Raw genomic sequence first — 15,217 nt, 5'->3', positions numbered from 1 at the left:
ATCCAGTTAAATTTCTGCTCAGATAATTCACATCTCAGTCGGTACAAAACCAGACATATTAATTACAGACAAAGGCCCTTCCCACACTGTAAGGGTTTGTTGTTACAGGATATAATCATAAGTTCTGTTTTACTTGTTTGTGGTTTTCTTTCTACACCTGTGGATTCCATATGCTGCTGGGTGCATTTGTGCCACTCACAGCTAAATGACACATGGTAACTGTACTGCTCCCCTGGGTTTGCACACGCTTTGGGCATTAGCAAGCTGATTCCAAAGGCAAGAAGTACTCTGGGCATTTTGTGCTACATTAAGTTATCTTATCCTATGCAATGCAATAATCAAATCCTAAGAAAAACTGTCAGTGGTCCAACAAAGGGCTACAAAACCTACATGAGACACAATACTTTAAAACTGATACATAAAAATGTGAATATTTACCGTGAAATTGGACAGGTCGTGTATCTCTGACGCTTATACCAGTTGTAAATAACTTCCACATATGTGCACAGTAGTCCACAAGTCCACAGGCCCAGAAATGTTAATGAGAAAGATTTGGCCCACCAGAGCTCTAAGAAACACATGTATTTTTACAATCCACATGCCAGCATATGGAAATAACTTCTATCCTTTACACTTTTTTGAAGAGGTATATCTTACAAGACCTTCTGGTAGCTGCTGGAAAGTTCAGGTATGATGACTGAAATGTGGAAGGGAGATTTCAAAAAGCACTCTTCCACTGCTATCTCACTTTCTGTAGCTCCTGTCTCAGCCACGATGGCAGGGGTTGTCCCAGTTTGTGGAGGAGTTTTGACAGTTCCACATTGTGATCTCTGTAGTAGCTTGACAGAAAGGCCCTGCACTGATGGATACAAAAGGAGGAGGTTTTATTTAATGAAATGCTCTACTGCAGTTGCTGTGAATTCAAGGTTTCAAAGTTGGTTTGACCTGTGTGAAAACTTGACTTCCTCTTATGCGATCTATATTGTTTTACGCTACCTACTGCATGCAAGGAGCTGAACTCTTAAGAGGTAATTTCAAGGGAAACAAAGGTTGTCCAAAACGAACTCCAAAGTCAAAGCAAAATTTGATTCTACTCTTAGATAGTCTTGTAAATTTAGAATCACACTGAAGGTGATGCAGATACTTTTATTGCAATGTGATTGAAATAACAGCTTCTAAAATATCTTTGTATGTTGACATGTATCAGTTAGCAACCCCCATTTCCAGAAGTATTTAGAGTTGAAAAAGACAAGAGTTTACACATAGTCTTATCTCTGACCAAAATCCTTCTCACCTAATGATTTTGTATCAGTATGACTCTACTGATGTGAAGTTATTTATAAGTACTGTGAGAAAAAAATCCCAGCTTACCTGGTACATTAATTCTTACTGCTATTCAAACTGTAAGTTTTTATTTGCATTTTAGTCAGGCTAAATGAAATGGCAATACAAGACAGAATCAACATAAAAGTTACAGCTAGAATAGGAGACTGAATTGCCCTTGGGTACAGGCTGCAGCATTTGATCTGATGGAAATTTCCTCATTTGGGCATTTGTCTGAGGAAGGTACTTGTAACATTCATAGAAACAGAATCTAACCTCTGTTAAAACTGGATTATAGGAGTGTCTGCATTACTTGTCACAGTCTAACTAGTCTTAAAGACAAGGGGCCACACAAATATACCCATCTGATCATGAGAAGAAAACCTGTACTGTGGAACCTCTGCTGCTGAAGTCCATAAGGTAAAGGGGTCAGGGCTTCAGGAGCAGCAAGTTTAGTTTTCTAAGGGACACCAAGTTTTAGAATTTGTGGGGGTTTTTTGTTGCTGTTACTTTTTAAATGACTTAATCTTCACATTTGAAATAAAGAACTGAAAGTCTATGCACTCCATGGCTATCTTAAACATCTCCTTTGTAGGGAAAGGCACCCAAATAATTAACACCTCCTTAATTTTGTCCTCTCTGATTTCGTCCTCATGATTTTGCCTCTGTCATGTCCCATATGTGCCAACTGAATTCCCACACAATGCCAATGAGCATAATGGTTTACCTCAGAATCCATAGGAGGATATTTTCTGCCTTTGCTCTTTCCAAGACACTTGGTTTTTCCTTCTTCCAAGAGCTGACACCAGAATCCTTTATGTGAATCAAATCTGAAACAAACATTGTGCGGTGTAAAATTTGTGTGTAACCAAATCTAGGAGTCAGAATCCAAAGGAGTGGATGTTACATTCCTGACTGATAACTGAATCTGTTTTTCAGCTAATGCCAAAAAAAAAGAGAAATTAATTCTATTTGCTTTCTATTCATGCATATCAACATTCCATGTTCCACTCATGGAAGTAAAATTCCTTTTGATCCATTCAAAATTCATATGCAATTCTCACAAAGCAGCACTTTGTCTGTCAGAGCTCTACTTCTGTAACAGCCAAGTGGCTCAGTGAATGATTCATGGAAAATTGAACCCCAAATTGTGTTCTGAACAATTCACCCTACTGACAGCTCAAAGAACTGTGAGGCGCTTTATTCTACAGGGAGCCGACTTACAGACTAGCTGGTATTTTAGGAATGTAGAAACATGTGAAAATGATGAACTAATTAACTCACGTTAGGGCTTCAGAGTAATTGTAATGAGGAGAGACTCCCAGAAACTTCTGTACTTCATCCATTACGGTAGATGGGTCAGTTCTCAGCTGCTGTCCATCAATAATTAGCAACTACAACAGAGAAAATAAATGGCAGTTTAATTTGGAATTCATTATTTCAGGCTTGCAACTGAAACTTCCACCTCTGTCAAACTCCTTCATTATATAGCGAGTACTGCCCCAGGAAACAATAATGGGCCCAGTCTTAATTGTCATCATCATTAATGACCTGGGAGCAGAGTAAATAGCATCTTAATTAAATTTGAAATTATAGTGCATTGGAAGCTGTCGTGACAACAGAAAAATGGCAGTGAAGGATCTAGAAAGATAAGAAATACTGGCAGGAAATGGAGAGAGATTGGTCCAGCCAAGAAAAAAATCTTACTAATGGCTACTACTTTTCTAGATAAAAGGTAAGGCTACCAGGGCTGGTTCTTCACTATCACTGTGGGACATAAAATCTGGCAAAAATCTGCATGAGAATGCATATTATTCAATGTTCACGGGTAACTTGTGGAGAAAAGCAAATGAAAACATAACGAGGAGAATTTCATACGAGAGTCAGGATATTACAGCATTTTGTGTCTCATGAAGAGAGATGCAAGGCTGGCTGAAAAGAGAGTATGTGGAGAATACCACCAGCTAGATGCATCAGACCTTTCTTGACACACTCTGGGAAAACAGAAGGTGCGGACTCCAGCCAACTTGTCTCAGCTACAGGAGTCCTGGATAAACAGAAGGTTGGGATTGCAGCCAACCTCCCTCTAACTGTTGGGTGCGGAGCGGTGCCAGACACGCTGCCAATGTCACGAAATTCCATTCCAGAAATAAATCTCCCAAGGAGATACTGATCATGTGATTTTGTCTGGCTGGTCTGGTGTTATCACATGATGTTCAGGGCTTAGGATGTGCATCTTTTGAGGCTTGATCTTAACATGGGGCCAGAAGGAGATTAATGATTTGTAGGATATCCCCGAGATCACCACTCAGTAGGCAAGACTTTTACAAACGTAAACTTTTAGGACAGTGTATATATATGATGAGGATGTCAAGAGTCTTATTCACCTGGTAAGGTGGGAAGTAAGTGAGCCATCTTTCAATGTGAGTAGCATACCATCCAGGGGCCAAGCATCTCTTCTGGAGAGCTCTGAGCTCAGAGGGGGCTCGAGGGCCAGCTGTGATCACCTGATAGAAGCTGAATTTCAGAGCTGCGGGGTCTTCATGGGATCGCTGATGCTGTAAAAGAAGTGACACTGCTGGAACTTTACAGACTACAAAAGCTGGGAGAACAAGGCAAACTGGTTGCTCCTACTGACAAAAATTTCTTAACCTACCTTGTATTTTGAGCATGAACTAGATAACTGTGTCCATATACTAATTTCTGTATGTGCTGATTATGTAAATCAATTGACTAAGTAACCGTCTTTTACATTACAGATAAACTTGAAAAAGTGGTTTCTGTTATTTTAACCCTTAAAATATTTTCAGGTTTAAACAACAGATATCTCAGCCCAAGGGTGATCACATATGGTCACTGACTGATGAATAAAAGCTGGTGCTATGCGACCCTTTTATACAGATAGACCCTGAGAGGATATACAGAGAGGATTCAAGGTGGAAACCTGGACTGGTGCCTGCCCATGTTCTCCCAAGTGCATACCTGGTACCAGGAATAGGCGCGGTCGGATGGGTCGATGAGGATGGTGATGATCTTGGCCTTAGGGATGAGGGAAGCAGCTCTTTTGGGAGCTTCCTCAGAATGGAAATAGTTGGCACTTTTCTCAAAGAGGAAGTCAGTGGTGACATTAGAAGGTGTGGGAAAGAAATCCATGTACCTGGGAAAGCAACATCATTCTCAGAACTACTTAAAAATCCCACAAAGGCTGATAAATCTGTTAAGCATATTTTATTCTCGAATACTCACTTAAAATAAAAGCCAAAAGGCAAACCAAATTTTACATTGCATCTTTAATCATATTTTACTTGGTACTAGCTTGCCTCTCACTACATGTAACTAGACATTGCAGCTATTTTTTTTAACTGGATAAAAATGTTACAGTATTTGTGTATCTTAAAATTAGCAAGTTCTCACTTTTCAGGCAGAACAGAAATTGGGTTTTCCAAATCTGGCCTTTTGCTGACATCAACTGAAGTGCAATACTCTAAGAAAAAGCTACTTAGTATCAGAATTGCTTTCACTGAAAAGAGGCTGTTTATGCGGGGAAGAGGCACTGAAACAATCCCACTTAGCTTTATCAGGTAAAAGGTTTCAAAGCAGTGACAGAATTCCCTTATTTTTCTGAGAGTCACATTTTTGGGGAAAATTGAGTTGTAGTTGTTTTAGGGTTTTTTGTGAGCTTTCCTCATCCATTATGAAGTCGTAGTTAAATTCCTGCAATTGCTTTGTCATACAAGGACTTCTTTATCCCTGGCCCTCAGACCACTTCTTATTGCTGGGGAAAACAATAAATGGGAAATTTTGTCCCTCCTGACTTTTCAGTTAACCTGTATTGAGAAGATAAATGATATTTAAAACAGTCTCTTCTGAAGACCATGATTAAGGACTGAGATTTCTTCCAGTGCTTGGACTTTGTTCTATTCATACAAGCGAGCTACTTCTAAATCAAATGACATGCTCTTGTTGGCTTTGAAATTGTAACCACTGAAGTCAATGGACTTTTATTTCCCAGAAGTATTAGGGCTGATTTGATGAGAAAGACGAAGCTGTACCCATTTTTACTCAAAAAATTATTAGAAGCTAATGACTCAGCCTGACTGTGTGGCCTCAGAATGCTTTACTAGGAAAGGAGAAGGCCAGCTTGGGGAGAGGCAACAGGCACTAGGGGCAAATCTGCTCTAGATCACGTGTGAAGTTATTATGCTGCTGTACTGAAGTCCTGGAAGTAGAATGATAAATACAAGGCAATGAAGACTATAAGCCTTTAACACCAAACGTGGCACTACACCGATTTTGGACAAAAAAAGTGAATTGATTCTTTAGGTAACACAGAAAATTCAAAAAAAGTGGGCATTGATGGGCTATCAGTGAAAGCTGGAAAGAATTTGGACTAGGTGTGATATCAAGAGGTTCCAAAGTTTAGGGTCAGCATTTCTGCTGGACATGGACTGCAGAAGTCTCACTTGGTCCCTCATTCATGAGATAATTATTAAATTCAGTAAGGGCAAAGCTGAGAAGGCTTTAAAGAAACTTGTCCAAGAAACCTGTAACAAAGCTTACATAAAGAAATGCAGGACTGGTCTATTTAGACTTCTCCACTTGAACAGCAGCAGGATCCGTTCTCATCTCATTATTCTGCCATGTCTATTGGAAGACTACAATTTACATCTATACCACTTTCAAAACAGCAATACTGAGGTTCTGAGAGCTAAAAGAACCCTATTCTGTTTCTGTACGTGGCCTTGCTCTGAATCTAAGCTTGGACAAAAACTAAATGAGAGTCAGCTCAGGGACAAAGCCCTGTCTCCACAACTGTAAACAAAATTGAACTGATGGTTATTTGTTATTCTTGCAGGAATCCCAGCCAATTAATGGACTAATAAGGAGAGCCCCTTGTATCTAATTACAAAGTGGGAAGCCAGCATTGAAATACACTATCAGACTAGGTGGTCTGAGAGATCCATCTGGCAGACAGAACTTTAATCTAAGAATGAGGCAACTACACAAACAGGGAGTTTAGAGGATCCAAGACTTAACTGTGGGAACCTGGCAGGGATAGTGGGGTACATAGTTGGTGCTGTAGTGAGAACCTGTCAAAGGGCTGTGCCTGGTCTAGACAAGCTGACCAGTGTGAGCTTTATGCACCAGTGCCACATTAAGATGAAGGTAATCTGACATGTGTGGCAGCCAAATTGTACCTGCACCTTAGGGAAGGGGATAAGGCAGGAGGAAAGAGAGAAGCAGCACAGTAGTTTTCCAGCAACCTGAGAACACTGATTTTGTGGAAGAACGGGCTTGCTGTACTTAGGCTGCTCCATCAGCGTGGAGCTGCTCTGCCTCGCCTGCACGTCCTCCTCACTGACTGCAAACGCTTCAGCAGCAATTTCCCACTCCCCGTCATTTATCCAGCACCTCTCCATTGGCACAACTGGCTGACTCACCACCCTTCCCAGCGGGAATGTGCTGCAGCAATTCCAACTCTGGGAAAACGAGTGACGTACAAACAAATTGGATCTGATGTGTCTGCACTGAGACCACAGAACAGCGTTCACCCTGTTAATTTTATGGATGAATACAAAGTCAAAGGCAATAAAAGTATTTTCCCTTAAACTGGGGGCAAAATAAAGAAACAAGACAAGAAATCAATAATTCTTCACTGGTGCTCCCCAGCCACCACAGCATGTCACCAGCTTTCATGCTGCAGTGCTTTACAGTGCAGCACTTTGTGGAAGCAGAGGAATGAGGAGTGACCTTCAAGGGCAGCCGTGCCTGGTGACTCCCAGGGAGCCACAGTGAACATGGCAGCAGGGACCCAGGCTCTGTCTCAGCACCACTTACTGACCCACAGAGACACGTTCTCCTAATTACCCGATCTTTAAAGAACATTTTGAGAGGCTTTCCCTGCCCCCCATTTAACATTATTACTATTGCCATACCCTATTTAAAGGAAAAAATGCCTCTCCCTGATAGTATATTTTTCTCTTAAGAAATAAGATTTCCAGCAGGAACATAACTTTTGTGTCCATATATACAACTAACCACCATTACTGTCCCACCTTCAAAGGCATGTGTAACGAGAAATACACATTTTGTTACTGTTCTGCACAGATTAATACCTGGATATTTGCAAGAGAGCCTCACAAAAGTTAGTGCATTTAAGAGATTCTGTAGTAAGATCATTATTCACTTGCATTTATTTCTCATTTCAGAAGGACACTGAAGGTTATTTCTTATCTCACTTTATATAGGCACAGTTACCATTACCAACAGTAATGTCATTTTTCTATTGTTCACAATATAGAAACTTTTATATTTATACTAATAACCCATCTTACCAATCAATCCCCCTGTGGTAGTTATTTCTATTAAAGAACTGTACCTCCTCAAAGGTTTTTGGGCTGGGGGAGTTACTAATGATTGAAGGATGCATGATCAGGAACAAATACAAGGCTGTAGTACCTGCAAATGGGATAAAAGTCCAAGATGTAAAATAAAAATACACATACACACATTTCTGGGGGAATCACAGTCACAGATGGGACTAAATCAGCTTTACTCCATTTCATTTCACTGAGGAGATGTTGATTTATGCCACCTAAGATCCTGCACTTTTGGAGCTTTTAGAATTAGGACAATTAAAGAACTGTAAATTGTTAACACTGACACTGGAGTGCCAGTGTTGAAATCTGTTTTTCCTACTTAAAATAGATGTGTTTTAAAAATAATGATTTGTGTATACGAGACTGTCACAAAAATATTTAAAAATCTTGCGTTCAGTAGCTATTGGGGATTGGTGAAGATGAAAGGAAGCTTACATGCAATTTTCTGATTACGGAGAAGAAAAATAACCATTAAGTCAATTTATAAACTACTGCAATCTTGTAATTAGAACAGTCCATTAGGAACTTTCTGGCTTGAAAAAAAGGCCAAGAAATAAGAAGATTCTATAAACGAAACACAGGCAAGACAAGAACTTGCAATTCAGAATCCAATCTATTTGAAAGATGTCTCTGTCCTGTCCTTTCCTTTTTGCACTTTGACAAGAGCTTGTCTATCTAGTTCATCTCTTTATCAAAATTTACTTATTTTGATGTAAAGCCACTAAAAACACACCTGAACCCTGCATTTTCAATGTGTACTGACTGCTGTTGTAAGTTACATTACTAAGCTATATTTGCTGAAATTAAAAAAATGCTGTCAGATGATCAGGATCTCTACACAGCAGCCTGAGTCAACACTGATTAACTGTTTTACTTATTTGAACTTACACACAGCCTATCTCGTTGGAATACAAGAAAATCTCACCAGTTTTCTGGGGTCCTACAACCAAGAATTTTGGCAACCGATCACAGGTTTTTTCCTTAGACCAGATATCTCTGTGCCGTTTGTCATCACAGGGGTTCTAAAACAGAAAGGAAAACTCAGAAGTTCCTTGGCAATCACATTTGATAAGGTTCTTAAACTACCCTTCTATATAAATTACCTATTTTTCACCCATGTACAAATACTCTTACCTGAAGTCATTATTTTTCTTTATGACTGAAAACTAAGTTGTGTATTCCAGAACTATTCCAGTGATTCAGAATTGTATTTCCAACATAACCAGGTCAGAACCGGAGTCTCTTAAGTGTTTGCAATTTATTTTAAGGAGAAGGACTGTACACATATGGAGTTGCCCCATTCCTGTAACAGCTACCACACTATATATGCTGCATTTTTTAAACTAGAAGAGTAAATTAATTATGATTTGAGGCTTTCTATTCACAAATTCATATTCTGATCCTCCAATTCAAATCAGTACCTACTATTAACCTTTGGGGGCTTTGCTGCTTTACAACTGAATCAGTTTAAATTTGTTCTGGAAATGCTACTCACAGACAGTTTTTGACACTGTTGTCTGGCAATACTGCACTGAGATGAAGGGAATTATCTCCACGTACCCCTTTTAGGCTTAAAAATATATACCTATCTTCAAAATCACATTAACTATACAAAACATAATACACCACAAATACACCACATACAGTATATCTTAGTCCCTGTAACTTACAAGTGTCTTTTCTAAGTAATTATAATTTTTCAAGAAATGCGGCTCCAGGCTAATTTCCATTTTTAAAATAATTCTTAGTATTATGCAAAATCCTTGACATTTTTCCCTCTAGTTCAATGTTTTATTAAAAACCAGCATGCATTTCAAGACACATATTTAAGTACAAATTTGCAATCTCAGACTCTAAGTTGGCAATTCAATATCCAAGGCTGGAAAACATTTGAGTAAGCAAACTTAAAGACATTTTTATGTTTGATTTAGTAAAGTTTGCTTCTTAGAGTATCTCTACCAAGCCACCTTAAAAAGATTTTATTTGGGTTAATATCATTCAGGTACCTACAGCTTCTTGGCAAACTTCTTCCTCGGGCAGTTCTCAGCCAATTCTGAACTTTCTGATTTACCTCATCTGCTTCCACTTGGCTAATTGGGGTATCCATGGTCTTAATGCTCTTTTCTCTTTTTGGATGCCCTCTTCTCCTTACACACTTGGAGAAAACCTCATTTCTTTAATTGCTAGAAGATGCATATAAATCTGCCTGTCAAATGCTTTATTCCTGCTAGTTCCAAAAGGAGAAGAGAAATAACACAACATGCACTTGCCTGTCTTTCCCCATATTTTTAAAGGCAAGTAAAGTCGGAAAAAACCTAATTAAAGATAATTTTAATTGCACATCTTAATGCATATTAATTTCACAGCCTTTTACAAGCGACAGGGAACACAATCACACCCTGAAGCTTCAGCTGGCTCTTTTATGGAACCAACTTAAAAACATAACTACTTTTCTCTACAAGAAGCTGAAACAAAGAATTTAAAAAAAACCACCAAGACATTTTTTTCTGATCTCTTGCTCAGCCTTCACCTGCCAGAGAGGGTCCTTCTGCTCAGGGAACAGCTCAAAATACTTGTGAGCCAGCTGGACCGGGGGAAGGGTTTGCAGTTTCAGGTTTGTCCAGGTATGAACGAAGTTGGCCAGGTTCACAAAGGTGTACAAGCCCAGGCGGTCGTTCCCGTAGTTAGACAAGTGTGTCATGAAGATGCTGATCTGTGGGAGACAAAATGAAGAGCACACCTCGAGTCTTTGCATCACTAGATGGCAGTGCAACTCTAGGTAGTAAAAATCTCATTTGCATTTTGCTCTTACTGAGAGCAGCAAGCCTTGGATCACATTCACACAGCCCTTTCCACCCTTGCCCTCATTGAATTACATCCTTCTGCTCAAGTCAACTCAATGCAGTCAATGAGGAGAATGCTGGAACAGGTCCCATGAGCTTTGTGAGCAGCAGATGGGCAATGCTACCCTAGGGTTGGGCAACACTGACATCATCTTTATGTGCATTTACTTCGTAGGATACAGCAAAAACAGTGCCCACAGCTTTACTTTTAAGAGGAATACAAACGCAATGTTAAAAATGGGCTTCCTGTTTTCATGGAAGCGTAAAGAAGTCAGAGACTAAGGAAGCAGCTGAGCTCTATTGCTGTGACTTTAATCTTGTGGCTGCAGGTCTAAGTTTTATAGAGTAAGTAGTTCATCCCTTCTACAAAAGTATTCTGCAAGCACTGGCCTGACAAAAGAGACCAAGAAAATATCTGAAACCTCACTGCGTAATTTCAAATAACTGTGCATAAAATATTCCCGAACCAAAACCCCCAAAAGTTTTAAGGCTGCTGGTATTTTCTCTCCCAATATTTCACTATGAAAGCGACAGCCAGATACACCCTCCTGCTCCAGCCCTTGCTCCAACTGCACTTCTACACTCCCAGCGGAAGCAATGCTTCCATGAAGGTTTCTCACAGGAAGGGCATTTTTGGATACACCTAAACTGAGCTGGTGAGCAGAGCAGGAAAACACAGACTGCAAGGATGGGCTCCCAGCGACTGAGGAAGGGCTGCAGACAGAACCTTCTGTTTTCTAAAATGCTGCCTTTTCAAGGTAATTTTTCACTGATTAACAGCCTGCCCTTACACTGAAATCTGTGAACCCTCACCTCGCCACCAGTGATTTCTTTCTTGGAAGTTCTTTTTAAAGTAGAACTCTCCCAAGATAAACTCTCCAGACTAATTTCCATTAAAAAATGAGAAACATGATCTTTTTATAAATACATCTGCTAATGCCATGAATGAGCCATTTCTATTTAAAGTAAGACCTGATGTAAGCCACTTTAAAAAAAGAAAAGCTTATCATGGTCATAATTCTGAAATTAGTTCAGGAACTGAAGTTAATCTTTTGTAAAGGAATTCCATTCCCCCGTTTAAAAAAAGAAAAGAATGAAAAACTGGTATTTATGGCAAAATTAGAAGATACACACTACTAAATCACTAGGAGATGATCTTTCTTTGTGGGTAGGACTGAGATTGAAAACCCCTTCCCTTTAGGCACCAAATGTATAGCCTTTTCAAGTCCTTTTTTATTTCATTTCTCAAAGTAGGAATGGAGCAGCCACAGGATGATGCTGTTCTCACCAAAGACACAATCAGCAGGTTCCCATAAAAAAGGTTAACTTGCTTTCCTGACAGCCTCTTTCTTTCCTGCACGTGGGCTGACCTCTGACATTTTTAATGTCAATTCACCTCCTGGCAACTCCTCACATGCCAACAGCTACAGCACTGCCATGAAAGAAAAAGCAAGGGAAGTTGAAAAGATTTCTAGTCCAGGGAAAATATAATTATTGTTTCCCTGAAGAGAATATCACTGTAATTTTAAGAATGTCAGTGCAGGCTGAGAAATTCACTGGACATATCATCATAAATAATTTCCAGCATATAAAACTGCGTCAGTGAAGGGGAAAAATTATCAGAGTCTAAGCTCCCATTTTACTTGTATTTTTTAACTCAAATACTTTATGGTTAATTATTTACAACATAAAGATGATCAAACGCTGGTTGAAAACTTAAATGGCTGAGTCTTGGAAAGAAATCCATACTCATGCATATACATGACCTAATACATGACTTTACATTGTAGAAAAGGTCTCTTCTATATGGCATCATAAATATCACAGATTAGCTGAGAGGGATGGCGGATCACTCCCCACTTCCCTGTGCAGAAGGATGGGAACACACATCAATCCCCTTCCAGCTGCAGGTGCTGCTGTTTCACACCAGGACAAAACATAATGATTATTCTTTCCCTTCCATATTGGGTTTATGATGCTTTGATTTGCTCTATCATACCATGTCCTGAGTCATTCAAACAAGTTCTAATGAAGAAGAATTATTCTTTCTCTGCAACTACTAGCATGCTATGCTTCTGAAGACTTATTCTCTTGGAACCATCAATCAGAAGCTATAAAAGGAATCCTTTGTGGCCATCTCCCAAGGCTAGACCCAGTAAATAACACTATTTGTTCAATAATCTTCCACCTCTGGGAAATGCTGTAAAATGCAAACAGAGCTTCATATATTTCTTTATTTCTCCTTCGAAAGGGAAGCAGTTGTGAACAGATTTATATTCATTCACTCTAATAAGCATTTTAACCTCCCTTTCAGATAAAAAGAGCTTATTTGATTTTATTATTTCCAGCACTCTTCTCAAATAACTTCTTTCGGGCATCTCAGCATTTTCTTTATTTCAGTGTAGAAGGATCACCCTTTTACAGCTGTTCCTCATAAACAAACCATCACCCTGGTTGCACTTCAATGCACACTCTCCACAGGATTTAATATCTTTCACGAGGGAACTGAAATGGAATGCACACAATTTTTAAAATGATGGTTTGGGACTAAATCTGGCCTCTGGGCAGCAGCTCCTTTCCTGCTCTCACACATTTTCGGATCAGAGCTGCAAAGGTGCTCTCCTGTGCTCTGCCTTCTCCTTCCAGCTTCTTCTCTTCAGCATCTTGTCCTTCCTCGTGGAAGGACAGAGGTCTAAATTATGTTTGCTCTCCTTTCTCAGTCCTGATTTCACTTGGGATTCTGACTGGTACTGCAGAAATGTAGGGAAATGAGAACAAGAACTCAGGAGAAAGAGCTTTTATCTTTCTGACTGCTCATTCTGTGCTGCATATTTCCTTACTACTACATTTCCCAATTAGAGGCAATAACTTCTAGGTCAACAAACTGGAGCTGAGACCAAGAAGGAGTTGCTGCTATTAAATCACGTCTCAGGAAAAGAAGAACCAACATGATCTAATTTATGTATCAAGAACAGAGAGATGTTTGACAAACAACTCAAACAAAATGCAAACAAGTTACCCAGCTTCTAGTGATGGATGTTAACTGGCTGCATATTTTAAAAAATACTGATCACTACAAAATCAAGATTATTAGGATGCTGCACCTATTGACATGATACACCAAGGACACTACTCAAACTAAGCTTCTGGATTCTTGACAAAAGCTGCTGTTTCCTGACAAAACAGAGGTGCCTGCTTCCCAAAGGAATGATATTACTATTCCCAAGAGCGAGCAGCCCTTCTTAGGGCTCCTGACTTCCCCCGGAGTCAAGGGGTCTCTCTTAAGCTGCCAGGATCAGACCCCAGAGCAGAGAGAAGACTCTCTTTTCAAACGTCAGCTGTGGCAGCAAGGGAAGTGGAGGGAAGTCTGAGACTTGCAAGACATCGATGATCTTGAAGAGTTTAATTATTCTGGCATTTCAAATCTAGAGCTAGAAGAGCTGGTGTAAGAAAAAATTGGTAATAAACACTTATTACATACTGGACACTTATTTTTTCACCATATATAGATCTATTGCAGGCAATTCCAACTCGAATGAATTCCTACTAACAAACCAGACATCAAGGTACTTTAGTCACAGGCACTATGTCACCCTCCCATCTGTGCAACAACATTCAAAGGCAGCATTGAGGCCTCCCAACTCAATGAAGTTACGCACAACCCTTCAAAATGAAGTTAAATGATGATTGACAATTAATTCTGTGCTCTCAGCTAGACACTAGAAGCAGATGCTTTACCAATTTGGAATATTGCTGGTGTTTTATCTACTGAGCACATGTTTACAGGCCACGAGAGTACATTCAACTCTCAGAACACTTATATTCCAATTCATTTGGCAATGTGCACACTCTGTTTGCAGTTCTGCTATTGTTTCCAAGTTACTCAGAACAGTTTTGTTCCAGGTATTGAGAGACTCAGTAACAGCAGGTTTTGCTCCATTAGACCACCAAAGTGACAGAATAACAAATCAGAGCACAGTCTATATTGAATATGTATTTTAAATAGCTGAAAGACAATCCTTTCAGAACTGGATGCCTGCAGAAAAGCCGTGTTCAATTCCACCAGAGAGATCCCAGATTGCAACTCCCTTTTTAGCCCTGAGGTTGCCCTGCTGCTTTCACAGCTGCCACGGACCTGTCCACTCGCAGACTGCCAACGAGTGGAATTCCATTTGTATAGTGGTGTCTCCACCATAAATATGATGGAGCCAGGGAAGAGTTATGAGCTCAAACAAATGATGTACTTGGTGTAGTTCTGAACTGTTGATCTGACAGTCAGGAACCCCAAGTTTATTTTCAGCTGCTGCTCATTCCCCTTGTGACTCAGTAGTGGTAGTACTGTCCAAAAGACTCGGTTCACTCTAAACCACTGGCACAAAGCCTTCCATTCAACAATTTTAAGGATCACAGAAGAGTAAAATTTTCTTATTGCCACAGTTTCAATGCACTTCCTGCCCACTGTTACAAGGAATCAGCTCTAAAGAGACAGCTATTCCTGTCTGTTCCACAGCCTTTCCACACTGCCTGCTCATTTTGAAATTTTTTTTTGTATTTTTTTCTATTCCACCCACAAAATACCAGACTCTGTCTGGCTTTTATGGGTGGGTTTTGAAGAACAGATAGGAAGGCAAAGAATACTTGTGTTCTGCAGTCAGCCAAAATGCTTGGCAA

The 15,217-nt window shown here is 39.7% G+C and overlaps 1 protein-coding gene across 1 annotated transcript in view; it reads right to left on the bottom strand.

Annotated features, from left to right (window-relative positions):
• Positions 1-739: 739 nt before the first annotated feature.
• LOC309573466 (bifunctional heparan sulfate N-deacetylase/N-sulfotransferase 3) overlaps positions 740-15,217 on the bottom strand; it is a gene marked incomplete at both ends in the record, with an annotated part of 42,608 nt that continues 28,130 nt past the window's right edge. The window contains 8 exons of the mRNA XM_082282453.1: positions 740-859; positions 2,051-2,153; positions 2,608-2,717; positions 3,711-3,881; positions 4,306-4,480; positions 7,659-7,782; positions 8,629-8,725; positions 10,234-10,416. Of these exons, the coding sequence (XP_082138579.1) occupies positions 740-859; positions 2,051-2,153; positions 2,608-2,717; positions 3,711-3,881; positions 4,306-4,480; positions 7,659-7,782; positions 8,629-8,725; positions 10,234-10,416 (1,083 nt within the window). The remainder of the gene's footprint in view (positions 860-2,050; positions 2,154-2,607; positions 2,718-3,710; positions 3,882-4,305; positions 4,481-7,658; positions 7,783-8,628; positions 8,726-10,233; positions 10,417-15,217) is intronic.

The sequence above is a fragment of the Coloeus monedula genome (assembly GCF_965178545.1).
Source record: "Coloeus monedula genome assembly, chromosome: 5".
Taxonomy (NCBI): domain Eukaryota; kingdom Metazoa; phylum Chordata; class Aves; order Passeriformes; family Corvidae; genus Coloeus; species Coloeus monedula.
This window is presented reverse-complemented; position numbering and strand designations above follow the sequence as displayed.